Source organism: Trachypithecus francoisi, unplaced genomic scaffold (assembly GCF_009764315.1).
Source record: "Trachypithecus francoisi isolate TF-2019V2 unplaced genomic scaffold, Tfra_2.0 Lachesis_group0, whole genome shotgun sequence".
Classification (NCBI taxonomy): domain Eukaryota; kingdom Metazoa; phylum Chordata; class Mammalia; order Primates; family Cercopithecidae; genus Trachypithecus; species Trachypithecus francoisi.
In genome coordinates, this window is record NW_022681453.1 from 12,468,881 (window position 1) to 12,496,871 (window position 27,991).

Consider the following 27,991-nt stretch of genomic DNA (forward strand, 5'->3'; position numbering starts at 1 on the left):
CGGATCGGCCCTGCACAACCCCAGCAGCTGAGCCCGGGACCTAGCCTGGGCAGCTCGAGCCCATTGGGCACCAGGGCAAAGAGGTGAGCGGCTCGGCCAATCCTTCCCTGGAAAGGGCTGCAACCCCACGCTGACTGGGGCTTAGCCTGGGAATGGAGCGAGTCCCGTGGCTGCAGGAGCAGGCGCTGGGGCGAAAAAGGCGGGGAGGTCTGACGGTGGGGGAGGGAAGACGCGACCGGAGAAGGTGGGGGCATGAAAGCACACGACAATTCTTCAGTGACTGGTGCCAGACAAAAAACACACATGGAGGAAAGACAATCAATAGATGGAGACATCTGTGTGTGACAGGTTTGTCCAAAAAAGACAATTTGAAGAGAAGCTCTTGGGACTTTGGAGCAAAATGGAGTGATTAGTAATAGTTAATATTCAAGTGACAACTTTAAGGAGTACTAAAGTACACTATTGAGGGAGGAGAAAGGAAATTTAAAAACCTCCACTTAGCCTTTTGTTTCTGCAACAACAAGCATCATAATAAAAGAACGCTCCTGGATTAATGTGGTTGTGGGTTATAGAACTTTGAAGCTGTGGAAGCGCCTCCAGGTGTCCCTGAAGAGCATTACTCCTGAGCTGTAAGCCAAAAGACTAAGCCTTTTTGCTCACTTTGGAGCAGAGAACTTTTCCTCCCTCAGGTTTGGACACAATTTTCCATTTCCTGGGAAGATTTTCTGTCTCTGCCTATGTCACAGGAGGATTCAGGACCTGAAAGAAGAGCTCAGGTATTGCCAATTCCTATTTCATTATGTACATTTTCAGGCTTAAGTTTGTGAGAATCCCTTATTCATATGCTGTTTTATGTTTTTGAGCCTCTCTTAAATAATTTGAATGTGAGCATACCCAGAATTTTATTTAAGCTGAACGAGAGAATTACCTTCATCCTGCTGTTCCTTCCTTTGTTTATGTAATGATAAGGTGCAAATGCTGTCTCCAGTCATACAAAGCTTATTGAAAATGTTTGTAACCAGATGGCAAAAGTGGTCAGATGATTCATCATATCTTAAATTTTAATTTAGACTAAATTATAATAATACATCCATCATCTTTTTATCTGTATGAAAATCCAAGCAGTTCAGCCCCCAGTTTTATTTCTCAGTATAGTTTGTAGCTAAAGGGTGGTTGTTGGTAGAATCCAAAATCATGCTATTCCACGGAACAGTGGGATTTATTACAAATTATGAAGGTCACTTTGCTTAGAAAAGCACAATGAAGAGTTTATGTCAATCCTGCATTTCAGGAGAGAATTAGGTTTGAATTCCTGGGCTTGCCCCACATATGGGTAACAGATACCATTTTCTTTTTTTCTGACAAGCTGAGCATATTTCTTCCCTGGTTATGCTCCCCACCTCCTGTGGCAGCCGTGAGCTGGAGGGGGACCAAGGAAAGAGGCAGGGAGATGTCCTAAGCTGAGCAAAAGCAGACAGCATCACACCTGCATGGGCTCAGCATGGCTCAAGCCCTCTCAGCTGGTCAGTCGCTGTGGCTTGTGGTCATTACTTGGCAGTGAAGTGTTCAATGTGTCTTTTTTTTTTTTTGGCAGGGACTTGAAAACCGGTTAGAAAGAGATTTATTCTCCCTTCCAGTGGATTATTACAGCCTTTAAAAAATGTTTCTGAAGAAGGTTTAATAAAATGAAAAGACATATTATATATGAAATGATAAAATGTGTTACAAAATTAAGTTTGATCACATGTACACATATACACGTAAATGTATGTACACCTATACATATATACACAATAGATGAAAAAGGCTGGAAAGGAATACAACAAAATGTTAAGGATTATATAAGTGGTGAGATTGAGTAATTTTTTTCCTTTTTACTGCTTAATTACAGTTTCCAAATGTTTTATGCACAGGTATTACTGTTATAATCATCTCTTGAAAGTTATTCTCTAAAAGAATTAATGTATATAAAGGAAACTAAATTCTATATATTTTAGTTGTCATAATATCTTTCTTATGGTTTCCAGTTTCCCTTTTAATGAATGCCTGAGTAATAGGGATTGCTGGTTTTCATTAAGAAGTGAGAAGCCGTGAAGAAATTTTCACAACAGTAAATATCCCACTTGAATATAAAGCGCAGTGTGAGGCCAGCAGCATATGCTATGGTTTTGTAAAGAGTGCATTTGACCACAAAGGGTCAAATGGAATGGAATCGCCGCTTATGACCCTTAAGGAAGGTCTCCCAGATTCCCAGAGTGACTGTGTGGTGGTCCTGGGACTTTGCTCCACCACTCTTTATAACTCTGAGGTGTGATGTTTTTTCAGGATGAAGGTAAAAGGCAGAGGAATCACCTGCTTGCTGGTCTCCTTTGCTGTGTTCTGCCTGGTCGCCACCCCTGGGGTCAGGGCCTGTCCTCGCCGCTGTGCCTGTTATATGCCTACGGAGGTACACTGCACATTTCGGTACCTGACCTCCATCCCAGACAGCATCCCGCCCAATGTGGAACGCATCAATTTAGGGTGTGTGAAGCCCTGGGTTTCCTCTTCTCAAAGAGGGATCAATCACAGTGGTGACTTGTCCCTCAAACATCTATGACTTTGGGAGATGAATCACAATTGTTTTAACAATATTTCTTTTCTGAAATGAGCTCATGGAGAATTTTGTTTGTTGGGGGCAATAAGAAAACTTTTCCTGGTAAACTTTTCTTAGGAGAAAGTTCTTCTAGAATTTGAAGTCCCTCTTGGTAGGTTGGGAGACTCATGATGGTAAAAAGCTTCATTCTGGCTACATTTTTGCTGGAAAATGGTATAGTTTCTGTTAACTATTGGGGTTATGATATATCATAAGAGATGGCAGGGTAACTGGAAGTGTCTGCCTATATAATAGACATATATATATATATATATATATCTCCTTTTTAAAGGCCCTTTGGTTTGTTTCCATACAAACTTATTTAAAATGGATGCCTAATTAAATTTGCAAAAATATGACAGTATTTTAAATGTTCATGAAAAAATGTGTGTGTCTGAAAACACATGTTGGACTTAACATCATTTATTTGACATTAGTGAGCATGTACTATGCAGTGGGGATACAGTGGTAAGATATTCACTTCTAGGAGGTGTGTTGATTGTTAAAAAGGGAAGATAAATATACGGTCAGTACAGTTAATAAAAACTGTAACAGAGCATACAAAGTGTCTTAGAGACAGTCACTATGATTAAGAGGTAACATTGTTTGTGCTCAGTAGGTGCTGGCATTGGGTTAAGCACTGCATCCATTTAATCTTCATAACCCCTTTGGAGTGGGTTCTATTATTTACATTTTATAGATGAGGAAACTGAGGCACAGAAAGGCTGCCGATTTTTACCCAGGGTTGCACAGCTACTCAGTTGAGCCTGAGCTCATAAATCATACCCAAACCAGAAGCCCAAGCCTGGGCTCCAGAGCCCAGGCTTCTTAACCACTGCTGACAAATTCCACCTGGGAGAGTGAGGGGATAGTGTCATGAAAGAATGGGCTGGATATCACAAATGGAAAAGGGTGAGGTCAAGGGTGTTCCAACCTGAGGGAACAGCATATATATAACAGTTGGAAAATGAGAAGAAATGTGACAAGTTCCTAGAATGTGAAGTGGGCGATTGTAACTGAAATGGCAAGAACTGGGTAGAGAGTCGATCTTCTGTGGCATCTGGTGAATTTCAGTATTTCAAGCATTCGATTGTCTCAATAGAGCACAGTTATAAAGAGAGGTATTGGGTTTTTTTGTGTTTATTTTGGTTATGACATTTGAACTTTAGTTGACAGACTTAGCTTATGCCTAGAATGTCATTTTTTATTTCAGATACAACAGCTTGGTTAGATTGATGGAAACAGATTTTTCTGGCCTGACCAAATTGGAGTTGCTCATGCTTCACAGCAATGGCATTCACACAATCCCTGACAAGACCTTCTCAGATTTGCAGGCCTTGCAGGTGAGACCGATAGAGAGAGGGGGCAGGTTAAAGAGGTAAGGTGGGACCTGTGAGATAGACCTTCCAAGGCTGCCTATCTCTACACAATACAAAAATCAACATTCTGTAAATTAGAAGCAGACATCAATGGAGAATGTTAACTGATTTTTAATTGTGCAACTGTGTGTGGAAATTAGAATAATAAGAAAATTCTGAGGCAAGTTTTCTAATACCTCAAGAAAAAAAATGTCAGTACTCAGAGATGATAAACCTTCAAAATTTAATCCTAAAAGGATACTTCTAGTCATGTTTATCTGGGAATTGAATGTGGTTCCTAAAAATAATGACTATCTTAGACAGATTATTAGCTTTATATAAATCAATGTGCTGTTTTCAGTTTCATTTTATTTACTTATTCATGTTCTACCTTGTTCAAACAATTTTTTAAAGTTACAAGGACTCCCAAGAATGCATAAAATCATGCAAGAATGATCACAAAAGTAAGTGAGAAAGTATAAAGCTAAAATAAGCCTAGAGATAAGAATAAAGGGAACATGAGGAAATACATACATAGAGACCTTTATGTCTGCTATAAGTAGGACTTGAAGCTTTTGAGACACTAACAATACATGACATCTATTGAAATTAAAATTGTTCAGGAAAAGCACAGCCATGTATGATTTTAAGTCAGAAAGAAATGTCTTACAAAACTCCTTATAAAATACAGTGTCATAAAATGAAGTCAATAATATCCTTGTAAAAGGTAAAGTACCTGTGTTCATAGAGCCTTTTAACATATACCAGAGCTATGTAAAGGAGGTCATAACCATGGTGGAGAGCTATAGAGTATAATGTAGCTATGTGATTCTGCTGATTTAGTTAATCAGGCTCTATTTGGAATGTATGTCTTCGGAGGAATAGATGAATTGCATGTCCTTTATAGAATTCTCTACATATATTTATTCTCTCAACCAAATTTTCAGTGGATATTGAGGAACATTGAGTTGGAGATTGAACTCCCAGGTTACATTTGGGGCAAAGCTCTTCTATGTTACCAACGTATTTTTCCTTTTCTTATTAGGGGTCTTGGCATTCTAGAAAAGCATTTTCGACAGATATGACAGTTCAGGCCAAGTCAGGAAAATATGATGAGAAATTGTGTTTCCTAGCATTTCTTTTTTCTTTATGGGAGAAAGAGTATGTTCAACTTATAATTGGAAAGAGAATTGGAAATTACCTGAGCACTATTGAAATATTCAAAATTATTTTAATTGCAACTCAAAATTAGTCATATTACTCATAACCAAAAAGTAGAAGACACCTCAATGTCCATCAACCAATGATAGATAAAGTGTTGTGCATGTATACAGTAGAATACTCTTCAGCAAAGAAAGGAATGAAGGGCTGATACATGCTATGAGAGGGATGGGTCTTGAAAACATTTTGCTAAGTGAAAGAACCCAGACACAATGCCACAGAGTGTATGATTCCAATTATATAAAATGTTTAGAATAGGCAAATCCATGGAAACAAAGCAAATTAGTGGTTGTGAAGGGCTGAAAGGATGGGAAAAATGACTGCTAGTGGGTATCAGTTTTTATTTTGTGGTACAAAACAAAGTTTATTAGAAACTTTTAGGCCAGGAGCAGTGGCTCACCCCTGTAATTCCAGCACTTTGGGAGGCCGAGGGGGGATGGATCACCTGAGGCTGAGAGTTCAAGACCAGCCTGACCAACATGGAGAAACCCCATCTCTACTAAATAATACAAAAAATTAGCCAGGGGTGGTGGCACATGCCTGTAGTCCCAACTACTCGAGAGGCTGAGGCAGGAGAATCACTTGAACCTGGGAGACGGAGGTTGTAGTGAGCCGAGATCACTCCATTGCACTCCAGCCTGAGCAACAAGAGTGAAACTCCATCTCAAAAAACTTTTTTTAGAAGTTTCTGACCGTGGATATGTTTGCACAACTCTATGAATACACTAAAAACCAATAAACTGTACACTTTTTAAAATTATTTTTTGAGATAGAATCTTGCTCTGTCACCCAGGCTAGAGTGCAGTGGTGCAATCTCAGCTCACTACAACCTCCGCCTTCCAAGTGCAAATGATTCTCACGCCTCAGCCTCCTGAGTAGCTGGGAGTACATGTGTGTGCCACCATGCCCAGCTAATTTTCTGTGTGTATATGTGTTCTTAGTAGAGACGGGGTTTCACCATGTTGGCTAGGCTGCTCTCGAGCTTTGGCCTCAAGTGATCTGCCCACCTCAGCCTCTGTGTGGTGGGAGCCACCATGCCCAGCCAGCTGTACACTTTAAAAGGTGGATTTTATGGCATGTGAACTATAGCTCAATAAATTAAAATCAATAGTCTGTCTTATGAAAAATTTATGTTTAGGAAATCTTAAATTTACTTGAAATACTAAGATTAAAAAAAGTTATAAAATTTTCAACCATGGAAAAAATAATATAATGAATATAATGAACCCTAATGGACCAGTACCCACCTGCAATACTTACGGACTCATAGCAGATGTCTTACCTGCACCCCTACCCACTACTCTCCACTCCATTCAATTATTTTGAAACAAATCCAAATTTTCATAATATTCATCTGTAAGTACTTCAATATATATCTCAAAACTAAGAAATCTTTTTAAAATAACCACAATATCATTTATATATCTTAAATTTTAACAGTCATTCATGACTGGGCATGATGGCTCATACCTGTAATCCCAGCACTTTGGGAGGCCAAGGTGGGCGGATCACCTGAGATTGGGAGTTTGAGACCAGCCTGGCCAACATGGTGAAACCTCGTCTCTACTAAACTATAAAAAGTAGCCAGGAGTGGTGGTGGGTACCTGTAATCCCAGCTACTCAGGAGGCTGAGGCAGGAGAATCGCTTGAACTCGGGAGGCGGAGGTTGCAGTGAGCAGTGATCATACCACTGCACTCCAGCCTGGGCGACAGAACAAGACTCTGTCTCAAAAAAAATAAAAAATAAAAAAAATTATATGTATATGTATAAATAATTATATGTGTATATATATATAATTCCTTAATATCAATAGGCAAATGTTCACGAGTGTTCTAATTTCTCTGATATTGTCATATTTAATTTGCAACTAATTTGAATTGGGATCCTAAGAAGGTATACAAATTGCACTGAATTAATTTCAACATAAGTTTTGTTATTGATAGGACTTTTCCCTCATGTGAAAATTCCTTTGACAACATAAATATGTTCTTTTTTTTCAATTCATAGGTCTTAAAAATGAGCTATAACAAAGTCCGGAAACTTCAGAAAGATACTTTTTATGGCCTCAGGAGTTTGACGCGATTGCACATGGACCACAACAATATCGAGTTTATAAACCCAGAGGTTTTTTATGGGCTCAACTTTCTCCGCCTGGTGCACTTGGAAGGAAATCAGCTCACTAAGCTCCATCCAGATACGTTTGTCTCTTTGAGCTACCTGCAGATATTTAAAATCTCTTTCATTAAGTACCTATACTTGTCTGATAACTTCCTGACCTCCCTCCCTCAAGAGATGGTCTCCTATATGCCTACCCTAGAAAGCCTTTACCTGCATGGGAACCCATGGACCTGTGATTGCCATATAAAGTGGTTGTCTGACTGGATACAGGAGAAGCCAGGTATCTATACTGTTTATTTATTTATTTTTTTGTCCCAATTAAATGGAGGAAATCTGCTTGGAGGTGTTATATTAGGAAGTGGAGAGGCCAGGGTAATTTAGGAGAGAAAATATCTCAGAAATAATTCAAGAATAATGAATTATTTACACATCATCTGTGGCTGTGTTTTGGCTACTGTGGCAGTCAAGTAGTGTCAGAGAACTGTTTCAAAGCCCAAAAGTCCTTGCTCTCTGGCTCTTTATAAAAATGTTGCTGATCCCTGGCTTAGAGAATAAATCTCATGCTCCTTAGGCTACAAGCCAGGTCTTCCTAGTGTGATGCTGGACTATCCTCAACCTCCTTTCCCTCCTCTCCAACCCTCAGCCCCGTCTATCGCAGGCACAAAGGCACTTTTTGCTCTTAACAACTGTGGACAACTTTCTGCCACACTACAAGCTGTTTTACCCCCTCACAGCTGCTGCTGCCCCTGCCTGGAGCCCTTCCTTTCCTTTTCTGCTTGATGGTTCTCAGCCAGCCAGCACACTGCTAGGCCCTTCTGAGAAGTCTCGTTGCTTCTCCACCCACCCCATCTGCATCAGAATAACCATTTCACCACTTGGGTTGTTTGCCTATACTTCCATTCTGAATGGATAACATTTGGTTATAATTACTACTATTAGAAGTCTTTTGCTTTTCCAGTGTCTAATTTATCTTTACCTGTGGTCTTAATATGTCCCAAACTTACATATATGTATAACAACACATCATATATACATTCATACATACGTCATATGTACATATACATATGCACACACATGTAGTCACACACTGCATACTGACAGTCAACAGCAAATGGCATGTATGATGATCCTCCCATAAGACTTATAATGGAGGTGAAATAAAACTATTGCCTAGTAACATTATAGCCATCATAAAGAGGTAGTGCAACATGTTACCTTTTCTAAGTTTAGATACATAAATAATTCAAATTGTATTACAATTGCTGACAGTATCAGTAGAGTAATATGCTGTGTGAGTCTGTAGTCTAGGAGCGTAGGCTTTACCATATTGCCTAGGTGTGTAGTAGGCTATACTATCTAGGTTTGTGTAAGTACACACTCCATAATGTTTGCACAACAAAATTGCCTAATGATGCATTTTTCAGAATGTGTCCCCGTTGTTAATGAATTCATAACTCTATATATGTAAAATAATGAAACCCCCAGGGGTTAACATCTTTCAGTCTTAATAAGCAAGTGTTCTCCTTTTGACTGAGATGACTTAATGATAATTTTTACAAGACCCATGGGTCAGTCATATCAACCTCTTATGCTTTGAAAATTTTTCATCGATTCCAAGAGATTCAACAGTTGTTCATGCCTTCAGTTGCCTCACTTGGCATGTGGTCGGCAATTCTTTTGCACCGATCTCAGTAGTTAAATGTAACACTCCTTTATCTACTTGTGGGTATATTCTATTCTTTGATTCTGCAAAGCTGTTGATGCAGCATTTCTATAAAATGAATCTGTGGCTGTTTCTCTAATGAGCATTTATTTCATGGATATGAAATTTATGTCTTGCTGCTCTGTTTCCGTTCTTTTCTACATACTTGACAACCTGTTTTAATGCTAAATCATAGTGTTAGTTAAAACATTTTAAAGGCAAATTTAATACATGTCATAGCACCAATACATGTAACACAATGGAAAGCAATATAAATATCTATGACAATCTTTATAGGTGTAAAGCTGTGATAGCTACACTGATTGCCAAATTGTCAGCTGTTACTGTAAAACATCTTCAGTTGTAAGGCACATCTCACTTTATAAGTTGAAATGTGAAAAAACAAACAAAAAAAACATGGTCATAGAATTAGGCACTTTTTCTGGTCTGCCTGTCTGCTTTTCTTCCTTCTGCTGATCTTTCCTGAGCATCCATTGGCCAGGGCTGGGGACATACAGATGAACAAGAATGAAGTTTATAGTTTCATAGTAAGACAGATAAGTAAACAAGTCATTCTAACAGTGAATAATGAGAAAGTAGGATAGGAGAAGTGAAAGGTACCAGGAGACTATAAAACAGGGAGCTCACCCAGAAGAAGTGCTGTTCAGACTGGGTTCTGAAGGATGACTGGTAAGGACTTGGGTCATGATGAAAGACATCAAGTGTACAGGACATGGAAGGAACAGCGTATGCCAGAGCCAGTTGGGCATGGCAGGGTTGAGGAATGGAAAGGATTTCTATGGGGCTGGATCCGAGTGTGATGGAGGGAATGGAGGTGACGTGGTCAGGTTTGCATTTGAGGCAAAATTCGTGATGTCCAAGGCCTGCTAACTCTGGTTCAGTGCAAGCAATAATAAGCATGGTGTGAGCATATTCCATGATGAGGTTTCATTAAGCCAGAAGTCTGCCATGTTGTCTTAGCCCAGGGTACTGATAAGTAGGTAAAGGAATACAGCTTATTGGCAAGTGGGTGATTGGGAGGCAACTCTTTTTTTTTTGAGACAAGAGTTTTGCTCTTTTTGCCCAGGCTGGAGTGCAATGGCACGATCTTGGCTCACCGCAACCTCTGCCTCCCAGGTTAAGCGACTCTCCTGCCTCAGCCTCCTGAGTAGCTGGGATTACAGACATGTGCCACCATGCCTGGCTAATTTTGTATTTTTAGTAGAGATGGGGTTTCTCCATGTTGGTCAGGCTAGTCTCAAACTCCCGACCTCAGGTGATCCGCCTGCCTCAGCCTCCCAAAGTGCTAGGGTTAGAGGCGTGAGCTATTGTGCCCAGCCGGGCGGCAACTCTTATGATTGTTCAAAGGTTTTCCAACTTGCCAGCCTCCTCCTCTGCATAGGTTTAGACTATAAAATTTGCTGAAGAATGCTGACTAGCCAGGCATCTGTGATATTACCTGTCACACTGTAGTACAGACAGAAGAGTTTGGTGTCTTTGGTCAGAGTGACTTTCTTAAGCCTTTGAGAGGACATGTGCACACAGACCCTATCTAGCCACTCTGACAAATTAGATCTTCTAAGAAGTGCAATGCTTTTGTTAAGTGCTGTCTCCAGTGCATCATATAAGAGCTACTACATGGAAGAGCATGGATGTCTCAGGCTGTATTTTGTGTAAGGAAAAAGTCTATACCTCTTACCAAGTATTCAAGTGACCAGTCATTTTAAATAGTCTTACCACAGCAGCGCTTTTAAATGGTATGTGATATCCAAATATTTGACAGATGAGGCACCTATGACTTAGAAATGCTGGTCCTTATAATGCTGGTTCTAGTACTGTAAGACTTGCAACCTCTGACTTTGCCAGCATGTCAGACATTTAATGGGCCTCCCCACTACCTTGGCACAATTTTCTTCCCTCCCACTTAAACCTGAACCTCCTCCAGTGCATCTCCCTCATCCAAGGGGACCATCAACCATCCAGTTTCCAAAGTCATAAAACAGAGTCTTCCTTGACCCTTTTAGTTACTGTCCATATTCAGTCAATCCACACTTCCTATTGATTGGTTCTACCTGCTTCATTGTCTCCTGCGTCCATCTGCTTCTCTTAATTCCTATTGCTACTAAGTTAGACCAGGTCAAGATACCCTATAATTCAGTCAATATTCTTTTGGATAATGGAAGTAAACTTGGGTTTTTAAATGATATCCAAGGAATTATAAATGATCCTTTAACAAACAGCTTTTCTTTTAAAGAACAATGAGGTCCTGTGGTCATCTTAAAATGTTAACATGAAGAAATAGAACTAAACTGTTATTAATAAAAACTGACAAACACGAGCATATCATTTTGTTTTCCTAGATAAAAAATATGACTCATTCAACTAATATTTACTGAGTACCAAATATATATCAGTCATTTGCTGAACATGGGAAATACAGCAGTGAATAAGACAGACAAAATCCTGTGTCTATGCATATTATGTTGTAGCAGGGTATACAGACAATAGCTTTTTAAAAAATCAATTCAGAAGCAAATAATCAGAAAACTTTCTATTGAACACTAAAATTTCCAAATTGTTTCAGCTTCTAGCAAAAGCTATTTCTTCAAAATGTTTATGTCAATTCATAAAGAGGTCACAACTGATAACTCAATTGTGATTATTTTCCAGATGTAATAAAATGCAAAAAAGATAGAAGTCCTTCTAGTCTTCAGCAATGTCCACTTTGCATGAACCCTAGGACTTCTAAAGGCAAGCCCTTAGCTATGGTCTCAGCTGCAGCTTTCCAGTGTGCCAAGCCAACCATTGACTCATCCCTGAAATCAAAGAGCCTGACTATTCTGGAAGACAGTGGTTCTGCTTTCATCTCTCTCCAAGGTTTCATGGCACCCTTTGGCTCCCTCACTTTGAATATGACAGACCAGTCTGGAAATGAAGCTAACATGGTCTGTAGTATTCAAAAGCCCTCAAGGATATCACCCATTGCATTCACTGAAGAAAATGACTACATCATGCTAAATACTTCATTTTCAACATTTTTGGTATGCAACCTAGATTATGGTCACATTCAGCCAGTGTGGCAAGTTCTGGCTTTGTACAGTGATTCTCCTCTGATACTAGAAAGGAGTCGCTTGCTTAGTGAAACACCACAGCTCTATTACAAATACAAGCAGGTGGCTCCTAAGCCTGAAGACATTTTTACCAACATAGAGGCAGATCTCAGAGCAGATCCCTCTTGGTTAATGCAAGACCAAATTTCCTTGCAGCTGAACAGAACTGCCACCACACTCAGTACATTACAGATCCAGTACTCCAGTGATGCTCAAATCACTTTACCAAGAGCAGAGATGAGGCCAGTGAAACACAAATGGACTATGATTTCAAGGGATAATAATACTAAGCTGGAACATACTGTCTTGGTAGGTGGAACCATTGGCCTGAACTGCCCAGGCCAAGGAGACCCCACTCCACACTTGGAGTGGCTTCTAGCTGATGGAAGTAAAGTGAGAGCCCCTTATGTCAGTGAGGATGGACGGATACTAATAGACAAAAGTGGAAAATTGGAACTCCAGATGGCTGATAGTTTTGACACAGGCATATATCACTGTATAAGCAGCAATTATGATGATGCAGATATTCTCACCTATAGGATAACTGTGGTAGAACCTTCTGTTGAAGCCTATCAGGGAAATGGGGTTCATCACACAGTTTTCGCTGGTGAAACTCTTGATCTTCCATGCCATTCTACTGGTATCCCAGATGCCTCTATTAGCTGGGTTCTTCCAGGAAACATTGTGCTCTATCAGTCTTCAAGAGACAAGAAAGTTCTTAACAATGGAACATTAAGAATATTACAGGCCACCCCAGAAGACCAAGGTTATTATCGCTGTGTGGCAGCCAACCCATCAGGGGTTGATTTTTTGATTTTCCACGTTTCAGTCAAGATGAAAGGACAAAGGCCCTTGGAGCATGATGCAGAAATAGAGGGATCTGGATTTGATGAGTCCAATCCTATTGCTCATCTTAAGGGGCCACCAGGTGCACCACTCCATACATCTGTTCCGATGGAGGCTGCGGTTGGAAAACACGCCTCAAGCACAAGTAAGAGGCAAAACTATCAGGAATTAATACTCCAGCGACATGGAGATTCAACGCATAGACGTTTTAGGGAGAATAGGAGGCATTTCCCTCCCTCTGCTAGGAGAATTGACCCACAACACTGGACAGCACTGTTGGAGAAAGCTAAAAAGAACGCTGTGCCAGAGAAGCGAGAAAATACCACAGTGAGCCCACCCCCAATGGTCACCCAACTCCCAAACATACCTGGTGAAGAAGACGATTCCTCAGGCATGCTTACTCTACATGAGGAATCTATGGTCCTGGCCACTAAAACTTCGAACCTTCTAGCAAGGACAGTGACTGCTGACTCCAGAACAATATCTGATAGTCCTATGACAAACATAACTTCTGGCACAGAATTCTCTCCTGTTGTGAGTTCACAAATACTACCACCTGAAGAACCCATAGATTTCAAACTATCTACTGCTATTAAAACTATAGCCATGTCAAAGAATATAAACCCAACCATGTCAAGCCAAATGCAAGGCACACCCAATCAACATTCATCCACTGTCTTTCCACTACTACCTGGAGCAACTGAATTTCAGGACTCTGACCAGATGGGAAGAGGAAGGGAGCATTTCCAAAGAGCACCCCCAATAACAGCGAGGACTATGATCAAAGATGTCAATGTCAAAATGCTTAATAGCACCACCAACAAAGTATTATTAGAGTCAGTAAATACCACAAATAGTCATCAGACATCTGTAAGAGAAGTTAGTGGGCCCAGGCACAATCACTTCTATTCTCACACTACTCAAATACTTAGCACCTCCACGTTCCCTTTAGATCCACACAGAGCTGCTCAATCTCAGTTTCTGATCCCTAGAAATAGTACAGTTAACATCCCGCTGTTCAGACGCTTTGGGAGGTGGAGGAAAATTGGCGGAAGGGGGCGGATTATCAGCCCATATAGAACTCCAGTTCTCCGACGGCATAGATACAGCATTTTCAGGTCAACAACCAGCAGTTCTTCTGAGAAAAGCACTACTGCATTCTCAGCCACAGCGTTCAATGTGACATGCCTGTCCTGTCTTCCTGGGGAGAGGCTCGCCACTGCTACAGCAGCATTGTCTTTTCCAAGTGCTGCTCCCATCACCTTCCCCAAAAATGACATTACCAGAGTCCCAACAGAAGAGTCTACAACTCTAGTCCAGAATCCACTATTACTACTTGAGAACAAACCCAATGTAGATAGTGAGAAAACAACACCAACAATAAAATATTTCAGTACTGAAATTTCCCAAGTGACTCCAACTGGTGCAGTCATGATGTATGCCCCAACATCCATACCCATGGAAAAAACCCACAAAGTAAATGCCAGCTACCCACATGTGTCTAGCACCAATGAAGCTAAAAGAGATTCAGTGATTACATCGTCACTTTCAGATGCTATCACCAAGCCACCCATGACTATTATAGCTACTACAAGGTTTTCAAGAAGGAAAATTCCCTGGCATCAGAACTTTGTAAATAACCATAACCCAAAAGGCAGATTAAGGAATCAATATAAAGTTAGTTTACAAAAAAGCACAGCTGTGATACTTCCTAAAACATCTCCTGCTTTACCCAGAGGCAAAGTCTCCCCCTTCTATTTCACCACACTTTCAGCAAGTGTGATGCAAATTCCATCCAATGCCTTGACTACAACTCACCACACTACCACCAAAACACACAATTCTGGAATTCTTCCAACAATGAAGGAGCTTCCCTTCCCACCCCTTAACTCTATGCTCCCTAATATAAGCAAAGACTCAAGTACAATAAGCATCATATCAACGCAAACAGCAATACCAGCAACAACTACCTTCCCTGCATCTGTCATCACTTATGAAACGCAAACAGAGAGATCCAGAGCACAAACAGTACAAAGAGAACAGGAACCTCAAAAGAACAGGACTGACCCATACATCTCTCCAGACCAGAGTTCTGGCTTCACTACTTCCACTGCTATGACGCCTTCTGTTTTAACCACAGCTGAAATTTCAGTCAAGCCTACTGTCTCTGCATTCACTCATTCCCCACCAGAAAACACAACTGGAATTTCAAGCACAATCAGTTTTCATTCAAGAACTCTTAATCTGACAGATGTGATTGAAGAACTAGCCCAAGGGAGTATTCAGACTTTGAAGAGCACAATTGCTTCTGAAACAACATTGTCCAGCAAATCACACCAGAGTACCACAACTAGGAGAGCAATCATTAGACACTCAACCATGCCACCATTCCTGAGCAGCAGTGCTACTCTAATGCCAGTTCCCATCTCCCCTCCCTTTACTCAGAGAGCGGTTACTGACAACATGGAAACTCCCATTTCCGGGCTTATGACAAATGCAGGGGTCAAGCTGCACGAACCCTCAAGGCACAATGCTAAATCACAGCAATTAGTAGCAGAGGTTGCAACATCTCCCAAGGCTCACCCAAATGCCAGGTTCACAATTGGAACCACTCAGTTCATCTACTCTAATCTGTTACATTCTACCCCCATGCCAGCACTAATAACAGTTAAATCACAGAATTCTAAATTAACTCCATCTCCCTGGGCAGAAAAACAGTTTTGGCACAAACTATACTCAGAAATTGCTGAAAAAGTCAAAAAGCCAGAAGTAAGCATGTTGACCACTACAGGCCTGCCAGAGGTCACCACTCTTGCTTCAGATTGGGATGAACAGAAGAGTGACTTTGATAAGAAACTAGTTCAAGAAGCAACAACTTCCAAACTCCTTCCCTTTGACTCTTCGTCTAGGAATATATTTGAAAAGCCCAGAATAGTTGGAGGTAAAGCTGCAAGTTTTACTATTCCAGCTAACTCAGATGCCTTTCTTCCCTGTGAAGCTGTTGGAAATCCCCTGCCCACCATTCGTTGGACCAGAGTCCCATCAGGTATTTGAAACTTTTTCTTTACACTCAGTTTTTGTTAGAAAACAAGAAGAAGATTGTTATGTTTTGGGATTATACATCCAAAGAATCAATATCAGTTTCAAATTTTTCTAAGACACAGAAACTATAAATATCCTCATTTGACACTGGCATATTTTCATTCATCAGAAGGGCTTAAAACATGTTAATTAAGATCATTTTTTAGAATGCCTCAAAAGCTGATTCAAAGTAATATGATTTGAAAAAGAGAGAATGGTTATTGTGTTGAACCATCTGACTTTAAAATTATGTGAATAAAAAAATCCAGGCTGCACACGGTGGCTCATGCCTGTAATCCTAGCACTTTGGGGAGGCCGAGGCAGGTAGATTACCTGAGGTCAGGAGTTCAGGATCAGCCTGGCCAACATGGTAAAACCCCATCTCTACTAAAAAAAATACAAAAATTAGCCAGGTGTGGTGGTGGGTGCCTGTAGTCCCAGCTACTCGGGAGGCTGAGACAGGAGAATTGCTTGAACCTGGGAGGCAGAGTTTGCAGTGAGCCAAGATCGCGCCATTGCACTCCAGCCTGGGCAACAAGAGTGAAACTCCATCTCAATAAAATAAAATAAAATCCAGGAATAATTTTAGCAATCTTAAGACTAGATGTCCTAATTTTTATCTTTATTTTTTTGGTCTGTCACCCAGGATGGAGTGCAGTGGTGCAATCATGTCTCCAGGGGCTCAAGCGATCCTCCTATCTGAGCTACCTGAGTAGCTGGGACGACAAATGCACACCACCACACCTAGCTAATATTTTATTTTTTGTGTTTATAGAGACAGGGTCACATTATGTTTCCAGGGCTAGTCTTGACCTCCTGGGCTCAAGTGATCCTCCCACCTCAACCTCCCAAAGTGTAGGGATTATACAAGTGAGCCACAGGGCTGGGCTTTCATTTTAATTTAAATGTATTCTTAGTAGGCCCCAAAAATATAGCTTTATGTTTTCTATCTAAACTTTGATGACCTATAGCAATAATTTTCTTTTTTCTTCTCAGGACTTGATTTATCTAAGAGGAAACAGAATAGCAGGGTGGAGATTCTCCCCAATGGTACCCTGTCCATCCAGCAGGTGGAAATTCAGGACCGTGGACAGTACTTGTGTTCCGCATCCAATCTGTTTGGCACAGACCACCTACGTGTCACCTTGTCTGTGGTTTCCTATCCTCCCAGGATCCTGGAGAGGCGTACCAAAGAGATCACAGTTCATTCTGGAAGCACTGTGGAACTGAAGTGCAGAGCAGAAGGTAGGCCAAACCCTACAGTTACCTGGATTCTTGCAAACCAAACAGTGGTCTCAGAATCATCCCAGGGAAGTAGGCAGGCCATGGTGACAGTTGATGGAACACTGGTCATCCACAATCTCAGTATTTATGACCGTGGCTTTTACAAATGTGTGGCCAGCAACCCAGCTGGCCAGGATTCACTGCTGGTTAAAATACAAGTCATTGCAGCACCACCTGTTATTCTAGAGCAAAAGAAGCAAGTCATTGTAGGCACTTGGGGTGAAAGTTTAAAACTGCCTTGTACTGCAAAAGGAACTCCTGAGCCCAGCATTTACTGGGTCCTCCCTGATGGCACTGAAGTTAAACCATTACAGTTTACCAATTCCAAGTTGTTCTTACTTTCAAATGGGACTTTGTATATAAGAAACCTAGCCTCTTCAGACAGGGGCACTTATGAATGCATCGCTACCAGTACCACTGGTTCGGAGCGAAGAGTAGTAATGCTTACAATAGAAGAGCGAGTGACCAGCCCCAGGATAGAAGTTGCATCTCAGAAAAGGACTGAAGTGAATTTTGGGGACAAATTACTACTGAACTGCTCAGCTACTGGGGAACCCAAACCCCAAATAATGTGGAGGTTACCATCCAAGGCTGTGGTCGACCAGCAGCATAGGTAAGTCTATACCTTTGGGTTGGAATTATCTGCGTTATCTATTTAGCTGTACAGCTTCTGAAATGGAAAAAGTGACAGTGAGGCTAGCAGCAGTTTCAGAGTGCACATAGACTTTGGACATAAAGGAAACTCTCTCAAAAAAACCTAATCTTTTGAGATCATTTGAATATGAAAACCATTCTTTTCACATGCTTAACTCAAAGCATCAACTTCTTGGGGTTTTTATATTTTAGGCAGAATAAAAAATCTCATTTATCTCCATACTAGGTACAGTTTTAAAATAGTAACTGTAGGCCAGGGATGGTGGCTCACTCCTGTAATCCTAGCACTTTGGGAGGCTGAGACAGGTGGATCACCTGACATCAGGAGTTCAGGACCAGCTTGGCCAACATGGTGAAACCCTATCTATACTAAAAGTACAAAAAAACAAAAAAAAATTAGCTGGGCATGGCGGCAGGTGCCTGTAATCCCAGCTGCTTGGGAGGTTGAGGTGGGAGAATTGCTTGAACGTGGGAGGTGGAGGTTGCAGTGAACCGAGATAGCACACTGCACTCCAGCCTGGGCACCAGGGTGAGACTCTGTCTCAAAAAAAAATAATAATTGTATAAATATATTCATACTCTCTCTATACAAAACAGAAGGGGATTTTTGTGATGCAGTCGAGATTCTAGAGAGACACTCCATTATTTTACTCATCAGAGTCCCCTATTTGACATTTTAAACTTCATTATAATCAGTACTTAATTTTTTCTTTCCTAAAATTACAAAGCACTTTGTGAAAGTCACAATATTAAGACCTCCACCAGGTGAAATGTATTCAGGCCCCCATACTCTGATGTGATGAGACACATATATACAAATACACACTTTCTCTGATCTGTTATAAGCATATGAATTTTTTTTTTTTTTTTGAGATGTCGCCCAGGCTGAAGTGGAGTGGCATTATCTCTGCTCACTGCAAGTTCCACCTCCCAGGTTCACGCCATTCTCCTGTCTCAGCCTCCTGTGTAGCTGGGACTATAGGCACCCGCCACCACACCTGGCTAATTTTTTGTATTTTAGTAGAGATGGAGTTTTCATCATGTTAGCCAGGATGGTCTTGATCTCCTGACCTCATGATCTGCCCGTCTCAGCCTCCCACAGTGCTAGCATTATAGGCATGAGCCACCATGCCTAGCCTCAATATTCATTTTATAGCTGGCTTTCTATATAAACTAAATTATATCTTCAAACATCAATAATTATAGCTTATGAGGTTTTTATTTTTGCAATTGGCATGACTTTATACAATGGTTTTTCCATTACATGACAAAAAAAGATGAGAATTTCCATCTTATATATCTGTTTATTCATTAATAGAAAACATCCATGCAAGAAAGATTACACAGAGTAAATGTCAATTTGTACTCATGCTTAGGAGTTGAAGATTTTTTTCTAATAACATGAGTTGATACTGAATACAGCTAATAAATTTAACCTGTGATCTTTAGTTCAAAAGTAAATGTTAATTTTCAAGTTTTTCAAATGTCGTCAAAAATCACCTAAATTGAAATTTGTTTAGATTTATAATTTTTAAATGCTGAGTTATGAAATGTGAGTTTTGTGCTTTGGAGAGGCTGAAGATGCCTCTGCATTAATCTTTATTAAGAATTCTCTTTTACTCTGAAAAACCTTCTATTTTCAGAAGTAAATTATCTCTCAAAAATACTAGTTTATAAAAAGAAGCATCAATAGTTCTGTCTCTTCTATGTCACAATCTTCAGTTGCATCAGATCTTGGGTGTAGGGGATATCACTCTAAGCCAGTGTTTCTCCAAGGGAAGACCCCCTACCAGCAGGATTAGCATTGTCTGGGAATTTGTTGAATCAGGAGCTCGGATTTTGTTTTAATAAGCAATCTGTTCTTAAAAGCCCTCCAGGTGATTTTGTTGCTAAAATTTGATGCTTGTTTTCAAACTTAATTGTTTATAAGTTAGCCGGGAAGTTTGTTAAAGAGTGGGTTTCTGTATCCCTGGTGAGACCTATTGAAGCAGAATTTCAGGAAACCAAAGCCAGGAAATATGCATCTTAAACTTGGCCTCATGTAATTCTGATGCAGTTATGAGGGATCTTCATTGAGAACCAAGTTAGAACAGTGGTTCTTTGCTGCACATGGAAACCTTTAATCTGGAAAATTTTAAGAATCCTGATGTCTAAGCCATGCTCCACACATATTAAGTCAAATGCTGGAGGTTAGACCCAGACATCAGTATTATTTTAAACTTCACAAGTGATTTTAATGTTTAGCCAAGTTTAAGAACCAATACTTTTAGAAAGCATTAAGAAAGAATGCCAGTATAGCATGGTGGAAAGCATAAGGCTTGAGAACCAGCCCTGTGACCTAAGGCAAGTTACTAAATCTCTCTAAATACCGATTTTTTCAGCTGTATAGTGAGGGAATTACTTCAAGATTAAACAACCAGTGCAAAGTACCTGGCAGTTTCCCTTCCTCTTAAGTGTATTCGTGTTGATTTTACCTTGGTTTATATGCCAGAGAAGTTCCTTCCATACTTGGAAAAAAAAAAAAAACCACTTTTTCTAATATTTTACTATAATACTTCCCATACTTACCTTTGCTGGAGAATAACAATGACTTGATGGCTGGGCGTGGTGGTTCACGCCTGTCATTCCAGCACTTTGGGAGACCAAGGCGGGAGGATCACTTGAACCCAGAAGTTGGAGACCTGCTTTGGCAACACAGTGAGACTCTGTCTGTACAAAAAATAAAAAAATTAGGAGGGCATAGTGAGATGTGTCTGTAATTCCAGCTACTCAGAGGTTGAGGTTGGTGGATTGCTTGAACCTGGAAGGTCGAGGCTGCAGTGAGCCGTGATCTCACCACGCACTCTAGCTTGGGGCTGCAGAGTGAGAACCTGTCTCAAAAAATATAAATAGGTAAATAGAAAATGAGAGAGAGAAAATTGACTTGAGACTATTTGACTTGGTTAGCACTTATGCTATGAAAAGTTTTTACTTTTCTCTCCAGTTTTATCTACCTGCTTAGCCCATGTTGCCCCAAAATAAGAAAGACGTTTTCTCCTATAGGTATCCCTGATAGCACTTTTAGCACCAATTCAGTCTCCATCGATCTTTCTGAAAAACTAGATTTAGTTTTACCAGGAAAGATCTGCCACCTGGTGGTTATATTTGGTATCAACCTAGTGCAAAAACCAGTCACTCTACAGCTGCCCATAGAGGGCAGATGCTGCAACAACCTTCTAAGGAACCCTGAGTTGGTATTCTCTTTATAACAAAGTAAAATTTATTTTTTTTCTAAAACAGAGTTTCATTTTTGTCACCCAGACTAGAAAGCGATTCTCATGCCTCAGCCTCCCGAGTAGCTAGGATTACAGGCATGTACCATCATGATCAGCTAATTTTTTGTATTTTTAATAGAGATGGGGTTTCACCATGTTAGCCAGGCTAGTCTCAAACTCCTGCCCTCGAGTAATCTGCCCACATTGGCCTCCCAAAGTGCTGGGATTACAGGCAAGAGCCACTGTGCCCAGCCAAAGTAGAATATATTTTCTAACCAAATTATTCAATAATTGTTTTGTTACTAATAACTTTTCAGAAAGTATCATCTGCCATCTTTTCTGAGAAACTGAGTTTGCTTTTTCCTTACCTATATATATTATAAAATGACCATGTTTATGGATCCAATTAGTTTACTTGATATGTGAAATGGTCAAGGAAGTCATGGTGTCTAGAAATCCCGTATTTCTAGCACGTCCCTCATCAAGATTTTTTTTTTTTTTAAATTACTGTGTAAGGGAGATTCGTTTGAATTCCATCTGAGAAATACTACTTATTTGCACTAAACTATACCTGTTCAATTAGATAATTTCATCTTTCAGCAAATGACTTAAAAGACAATAAGCTGGTAGTAATTTTAATTTTTATTGCAACGATTTAAAGCTAATTACACAAAAACAGGTAACTATGAGGTGATGGATATGCCAGTTAATCATGGTCATTTCACAATGTATATGTGTATATATAGATATATAAAATGTCATGTTCTACACTTCAAAGATACACAATTTTCATTGGTCATGCTTCAATAAAGCTGGGGCAGAGGGAGACAATTCTGAGTAAAACAGTTTCCCTCATTACTAACAGCTGCACACTCAAATGAATCTCTTTTCTCCTTAGAATGGGCAGCCAGATCCACGTCTACCCAAATGGTTCCCTGTTTATTGGATCAGTAACAGAAAAAGACAGTGGTGTCTACTTGTGTGTGGCAAGAAACAAAATGGGGGATGATCTGATACTGATGTATGTCAGCCTAAGACTGAAACCTGCCAAAATTGACCACAAGCAGTATTTTAGAAAGCAAGTGCTCCATGGGAAAGATTTCCAAGTAGATTGCAAAGCTTCTGGCTCTCCAATGCCAGAGATATCTTGGAGTTTGCCCGATGGAACCATGATCAACAATGCAATGCAAGCCGATGACAGTGGCCACAGGACCAGGAGATATACCCTTTTCAACAATGGAACTTTATACTTCAACAAAGTTGGGGTAGCAGAGGAAGGAGATTATACTTGCTATGCCCAGAATACCCTAGGGAAGGATGAAATGAAGGTCCACTTAACAGTTATAACGGCTGCTCCCCGGATAAGGCAGGGTAACAAAACCAACAAGAGAATCAAAGCTGGAGACACAGCTGTCTTTGACTGTGAGGTCATTGGCGATCCCAAACCAAAAATATTTTGGTTGCTGCCTTCCAACGACATGATTTCCTTCTCCATTGATAGGTACACATTTCATGTCAATGGGTCTTTGACCATCAACAAAGTGAAACTGCTCGATTCTGGAGAGTACATATGTGTAGCCCGAAATCCCAGTGGGGATGACACCAAAATGTACAAACTGGATGTTGTCTCTAAACCTCCATTAATCAATGGACTGTATACAAACAGAACCGTTATTAAAGCCACAGCCGTGAGACATTCCAAAAAACACTTTGACTGCAGAGCTGAAGGGACACCATCTCCTGAAGTCATGTGGATCATGCCAGACAGTATTTTCCTCACAGCCCCATACTATGGAAGCAGAATCACAGTCTATAAAAATGGAACCTTGGAAATTAGGAATGTGAGGCTTTCAGATTCAGCCGATTTTATCTGTGTGGCCCGAAATGAAGGTGGAGAGAGCGTGTTGGTGGTACAGTTAGAAGTACTGGAAATGCTGAGAAGACCGACATTCAGAAATCCATTTAATGAAAAAATAGTTGCCCAACTGGGAAAGTCCACAGCATTGAATTGCTCTGTTGATGGTAACCCACCACCTGAAATAATCTGGATTTTACCAAATGGAACACGATTTTCCAATGGACCACAAAGCTATCAGTATCTGATAGCAAGCAATGGTTCTTTCATCATTTATAAAACAACTCGGGAGGATGCAGGAAAATATCGCTGTGCAGCTAGGAATAAAGTTGGCTATATTGAGAAATTAGTCATATTAGAAATTGGCCAGAAGCCAGTTATTCTTACATATGCACCAGGGACAGTAAAAGGCATCAGTGGAGAGTCTCTATCACTGCATTGTGTGTCTGATGGAATCCCTAAGCCAAATATCAAATGGACTATGCCAAGTGGTTATGTAGTAGACAGGCCTCAAATTAATGGGAAATACATATTGCATGACAATGGCACATTAGTCATCAAAGAAGCAACAGCTTATGACAGAGGCAACTATATCTGTAAGGCTCAAAATAGTGTTGGTCATACACTGATTACTGTTCCAGTAATGATTGTAGCCTACCCTCCCCGAATTACAAATCGTCCACCCACAAGTATTGTCACCAGGACAGGGGCAGCCTTTCAGCTCCACTGTGTGGCCCTGGGAGTTCCCAAGCCAGAAATCACGTGGGAGATGCCTGACCACTCCCTTCTCTCAACAGCAAGTAAAGAGCGGACACATGGAAGCGAGCAGCTTCACTTACAAGGTACCCTAGTCATTCAGAATCCCCAAACCTCTGATTCTGGGATATACAAATGCACAGCAAAGAATCCACTTGGTAGTGATTATGCAGCAACGTATATTCAAGTAATCTGACATGAAATAAACGTGGGCAGAATTTATTTTTTGAAAGAAGTTTAATCAAAGGCAGCCATAGGCATGTAAATGAATTTGAATACATTTACAGTATTAAATTTACAATGAACATGCAAAATAAAAGGACTTGTAAATAAATGCATTATGAACTGATGATACTGATTTATTTAATGGATCTCAAAACAAACTTTTAACTTAAGGCACTTTTATTTTGCCAACAAATAACAATAAACATTAAAACAGTCCACTATAAAATAACAAATGGCTAATGTACCTGAATTTTTCAGTAAAAAAATGAACTTTTAATACCAGTTGCCTAGTGTCCACTTCCTATCAATGTTACAAGCATGGCACTCAGAACAGAGACAATGGAAAATATTAAATCTGCAATCTTCTTTATGTAAATTTACCATCCTGATGTATAAATATTTTGTGGTTTATAAATTTTTTTTGCTAAAACCTACAGAAAATAAGCACTGAACTGTCTTGATTATGATTCACCATTTGTTCACACTGAAAATTTTCATTGATGGGGAATACAAAAATGTTTTAATAACTGCATTTAAAAAAAATAAATGCAGGCTCACTTTTCCACATGTAAAAAGCAATGTAATAACTGCACATCATAAAATGTGAAAACGGGGTTGATTACTTTTGTCCAAATACACCCATTAAAAAGGTTTTAAAAATACAATGAAACTTCTTTATAACTTTAAAATCTAGCTCAGGCACCCCTGGTTTGGAGCTGTTTATAAGGAAATTTTTCTGAGGAGGAATCATTGCTCTATAAGCATTTCATTTAATTAATAATTCTTTATGGGATGGGAAAATGTTTGGGAGGGTCTAGATCTATTATATATAATGAAGTTTCACTGTATTTAAAATCTGATCAATCCACACAAAATGTTGCTTTTTGTAATTCACTGAATTTATATTACATGCTTAATTCAACCTGAATTAATTTGGGGAATATTATATGATTGATCTTATCTAAATCTAGGGCTGGGGTTTTCCAGTGTAATTTCTCCAGCATCTATTCAAACATTCACCTATTAGGAATTATAGGAGCTTTATAAATGGGAAAAAAATGCCATAGGTCTTAGGTATCTCAGTGCACAAAACCGAGAATTACTAATATGTTTGTTAGCCCCTGCCAATCATTTGAGACATGTGGGATAGCGCCCTTGGGTTTTCATCACACTGACTTTCAGCTAGCCCCATCTAGCCTAAAATGTGACCTGCTTGCAACTTATGTCTGATGTTAGTACCCTATGGCTGGAAGTGGTCAAAGATACTCTTTGTAATTGATCTCCCTCTTCTTCCAGGCCAAGAAGGGTAAATGCAATGACAAATGCAACCCTATTAGGAAAAAGCCTACAGTGTAAACAAGAGAGTCTATGGGCTTCTTATATCCACGAATTGTGATAGGTATAGCTGACTCTATTTGATTTCAAGGTCTGCCTTTAAGGGGAGCTGGGGTCTCCATCTTATTCTAAGGTAATTTCCTCTGGTAAGGTACCAGGTTCTGCCACAGGGCTTTCCCTTGTGACCATCTTAATGCAAAAGAATGCATTTGCTAGAAAAGAAAAAAAAAAAAAAAAAAACCTCTCAAGATACAGAATTAATAGGGAGAAAATCTGAAGACTAAAGTAATTCTAGTTATTTTCTTTATAATGCACAGGGGTAAAACAGCATTCCTCAACTTTCTATAGAATCTTGGAATTAGAGTCTTAGCATAACTAACCTTCTCACCTAAAAAAAAGAACACAGATATGCCCCACAGCCTTCATGTGCAAAATGATTAATAATTTAACTCACCTCTGCAAAATATAAAGTGCATACAAATGCTATGCAATTAGAACACTCATTCTTAAAACAATATTACTGTTGTTTGCAATGTTGAGCTACAAAATATATGGTTCAAACTGAACTGGCAAAGAAATTTGGAAAGAAATAACAAAGATGAAACATGACTCACTCACTAGGCACAACATTTACATTTCGGTTCTTTTGCCAATGCAGTCATTATATAGATATATTACTTTGAATAAAACAACTTCATAAGCTTATCTAAGTATGATTCTTGAGAGGAAAAAATCTGATATACAAAACCAGCAAAAATGTGTACAGATACATCTTCTGAAAGCAGATAGACTGTTAATTTAGTGAAAAGAATGGTTTTTAATGTTTTGGCAAAGTCTTTCCCAGCCCAGAGTAAACACAAAATGGGCAGGCTGGAGTGAAATATTTTCACAGTGTACAAAGCAGTTCACATGGATGTTGCCACAGCAAAGTAAGCTGACATGTATTTGAGGTCATTTGCATGAGTCAAACTTTGCAATGAGTAACTCACCTAGGAAGATATAAATTATTTGCAAAAGAAAATGTCTACTAAAGTTGTACTAGCTAGATTTTAAAAAAGTAGATTTACGTGGTCTGCTCATTATAGACAAGTCTATTCACAGTATGCTTGACTATATTATATGTAAAATCATATGGCAAAAGAAAATGAAATAACAGAGAACATGGGAAAATATCCCCCACATATGTTTTAAAATGCCCTGCAATTTTCACATTCAAAATTTTATGCATCTAAATCTAAAAAAATATTATATGGAATACTCTTAAGTTACACAAACTGATAATTTACTGGTTTCTTTTTTACTCTAATAGGAGCAAATTACCACATACTTGAACAAAGTTAAAATAGTTACTATTTCTTTATAATAAATTTGATGTATAATTTACTTGTGCTTTTTGCACCAATTTATAAATACAGTATATGCAATACACAACCAAGACTGACACTGACAGTAATAATTAAATTCAAAATAGCAAATACTTACCATACAAAATAAACAGCAAATACACCTTGTATGAAAACCAGAGCCTTCTGGACTTTGGGGTCAGATTCTCTGGAAACATGTCAAGTGTGAGCACTGGAATCTCAAGCCAGCTGCTGGGGTTTTTCCCTTAAGGTGGCATAAGGTTCAGGAGAACCAAAACTGGCAACAAATAGTTGGACGATTCCACTGCAGTTCTTTCAGGCCTTTAGGATGTACATGTTGTACCTTCACAATGACTCTCGTCAATGATCTTGCCTCAAACCAAATTTGAGTACAGCTACTTCTAACAGGTTTCCGCACATCTTAGGGCAGCTCTCACAGGAACCTTGGTTTAGGTTCTTAGTTTAAGAAGTCTAAGTACTAAGCAACAATCTGTTTCAGCACCTTTTGACCACAACAAAAGCAAAGAAAAGTCCTACATAAATAAGAACAAAGTTTATAAAGTGCTTATGAGATTACAAACATTTCAAATTAGAGCAATGCAAATAAATGTCCATTTCACCATCACAGGTGAGTGCGGAATAAATGGGTCACGTTTCTGTCAAGATCTGACATTCCTTTCAAATCAGTAGTTTGGTCCAGCAGAGTTTGGAAAATAAAATTTAAAAAAAAAAAAACTTCATCATTAATGAATGAAATACATAAATACTTTAAATCCATCATAATCCATTCTTTCTAGAAATGTGAAATTCAAAAAAAGCACCAATTTCAAAAGGTCTGCTAGCACACTCTTCTGGGAGTAGGCCTGCCTGCATGATTCACATTTGTAAACCTACTTTAAAGGTGAGTTCAACAAAATCAAACCATAACTTCTCCTTGGATTTTTGTTTAAACACCTTTTTTTTGGGGTATGTGTGTGAGATGTAGCATACAATATAGTAAACTGTCAAAGAAATGATAAAACAAAGGGACATTTTTAAGATGACTAATGCATTAAATTTGATTTTCTGTTTTTCAGTGCAAACATAAAACGTCATGTCTTCTCCTCTTGCAGATTCAGAAGTGTGAAGGATGCCCGTATGGAGTCACTCCTTGCTGTGGCTGGTTGCCTAAGGAGAAAAATAAATTCAACCAAAC

The 27,991-nt window shown here is 39.5% G+C and overlaps 2 protein-coding genes across 3 annotated transcripts in view; one reads left to right on the forward strand and one right to left on the reverse strand.

Annotated features, from left to right (window-relative positions):
- Nucleotides 1–259: 259 nt before the first annotated feature.
- IGSF10 (immunoglobulin superfamily member 10) lies at nt 260–25,657 on the forward strand. Of its 2 annotated transcripts, XM_033204298.1 has the most exons (7): nt 260–776; nt 2,326–2,520; nt 3,846–3,975; nt 7,220–7,610; nt 11,703–16,034; nt 17,066–17,966; nt 22,160–24,490. In XM_033204298.1, exons 2-7 carry the CDS (start codon nt 2,327–2,329, stop codon nt 24,066–24,068), a joined length of 7,857 nt encoding a protein of 2,618 aa, XP_033060189.1. In that variant the 5' UTR covers nt 260–776; nt 2,326; the 3' UTR covers nt 24,069–24,490. The 2 variants fall into 2 exon arrangements, with proteins under 2 accessions (XP_033060189.1, XP_033060199.1); XM_033204308.1 differs by lacking the exons at nt 260–776; nt 2,326–2,520; nt 3,846–3,975; nt 7,220–7,610; nt 11,703–16,034 and having other exon boundaries at nt 17,236–17,314; nt 22,160–25,657.
- MED12L (mediator complex subunit 12L) overlaps nt 24,091–27,991 on the reverse strand; it is a 357,853-nt gene continuing 353,952 nt past the window's right edge. The window contains exon 44 of the mRNA XM_033204320.1: nt 24,091–27,963. Within this exon, the coding sequence (XP_033060211.1) occupies nt 27,911–27,963 (53 nt within the window). The 3' untranslated portion in view covers nt 24,091–27,910. The remainder of the gene's footprint in view (nt 27,964–27,991) is intronic.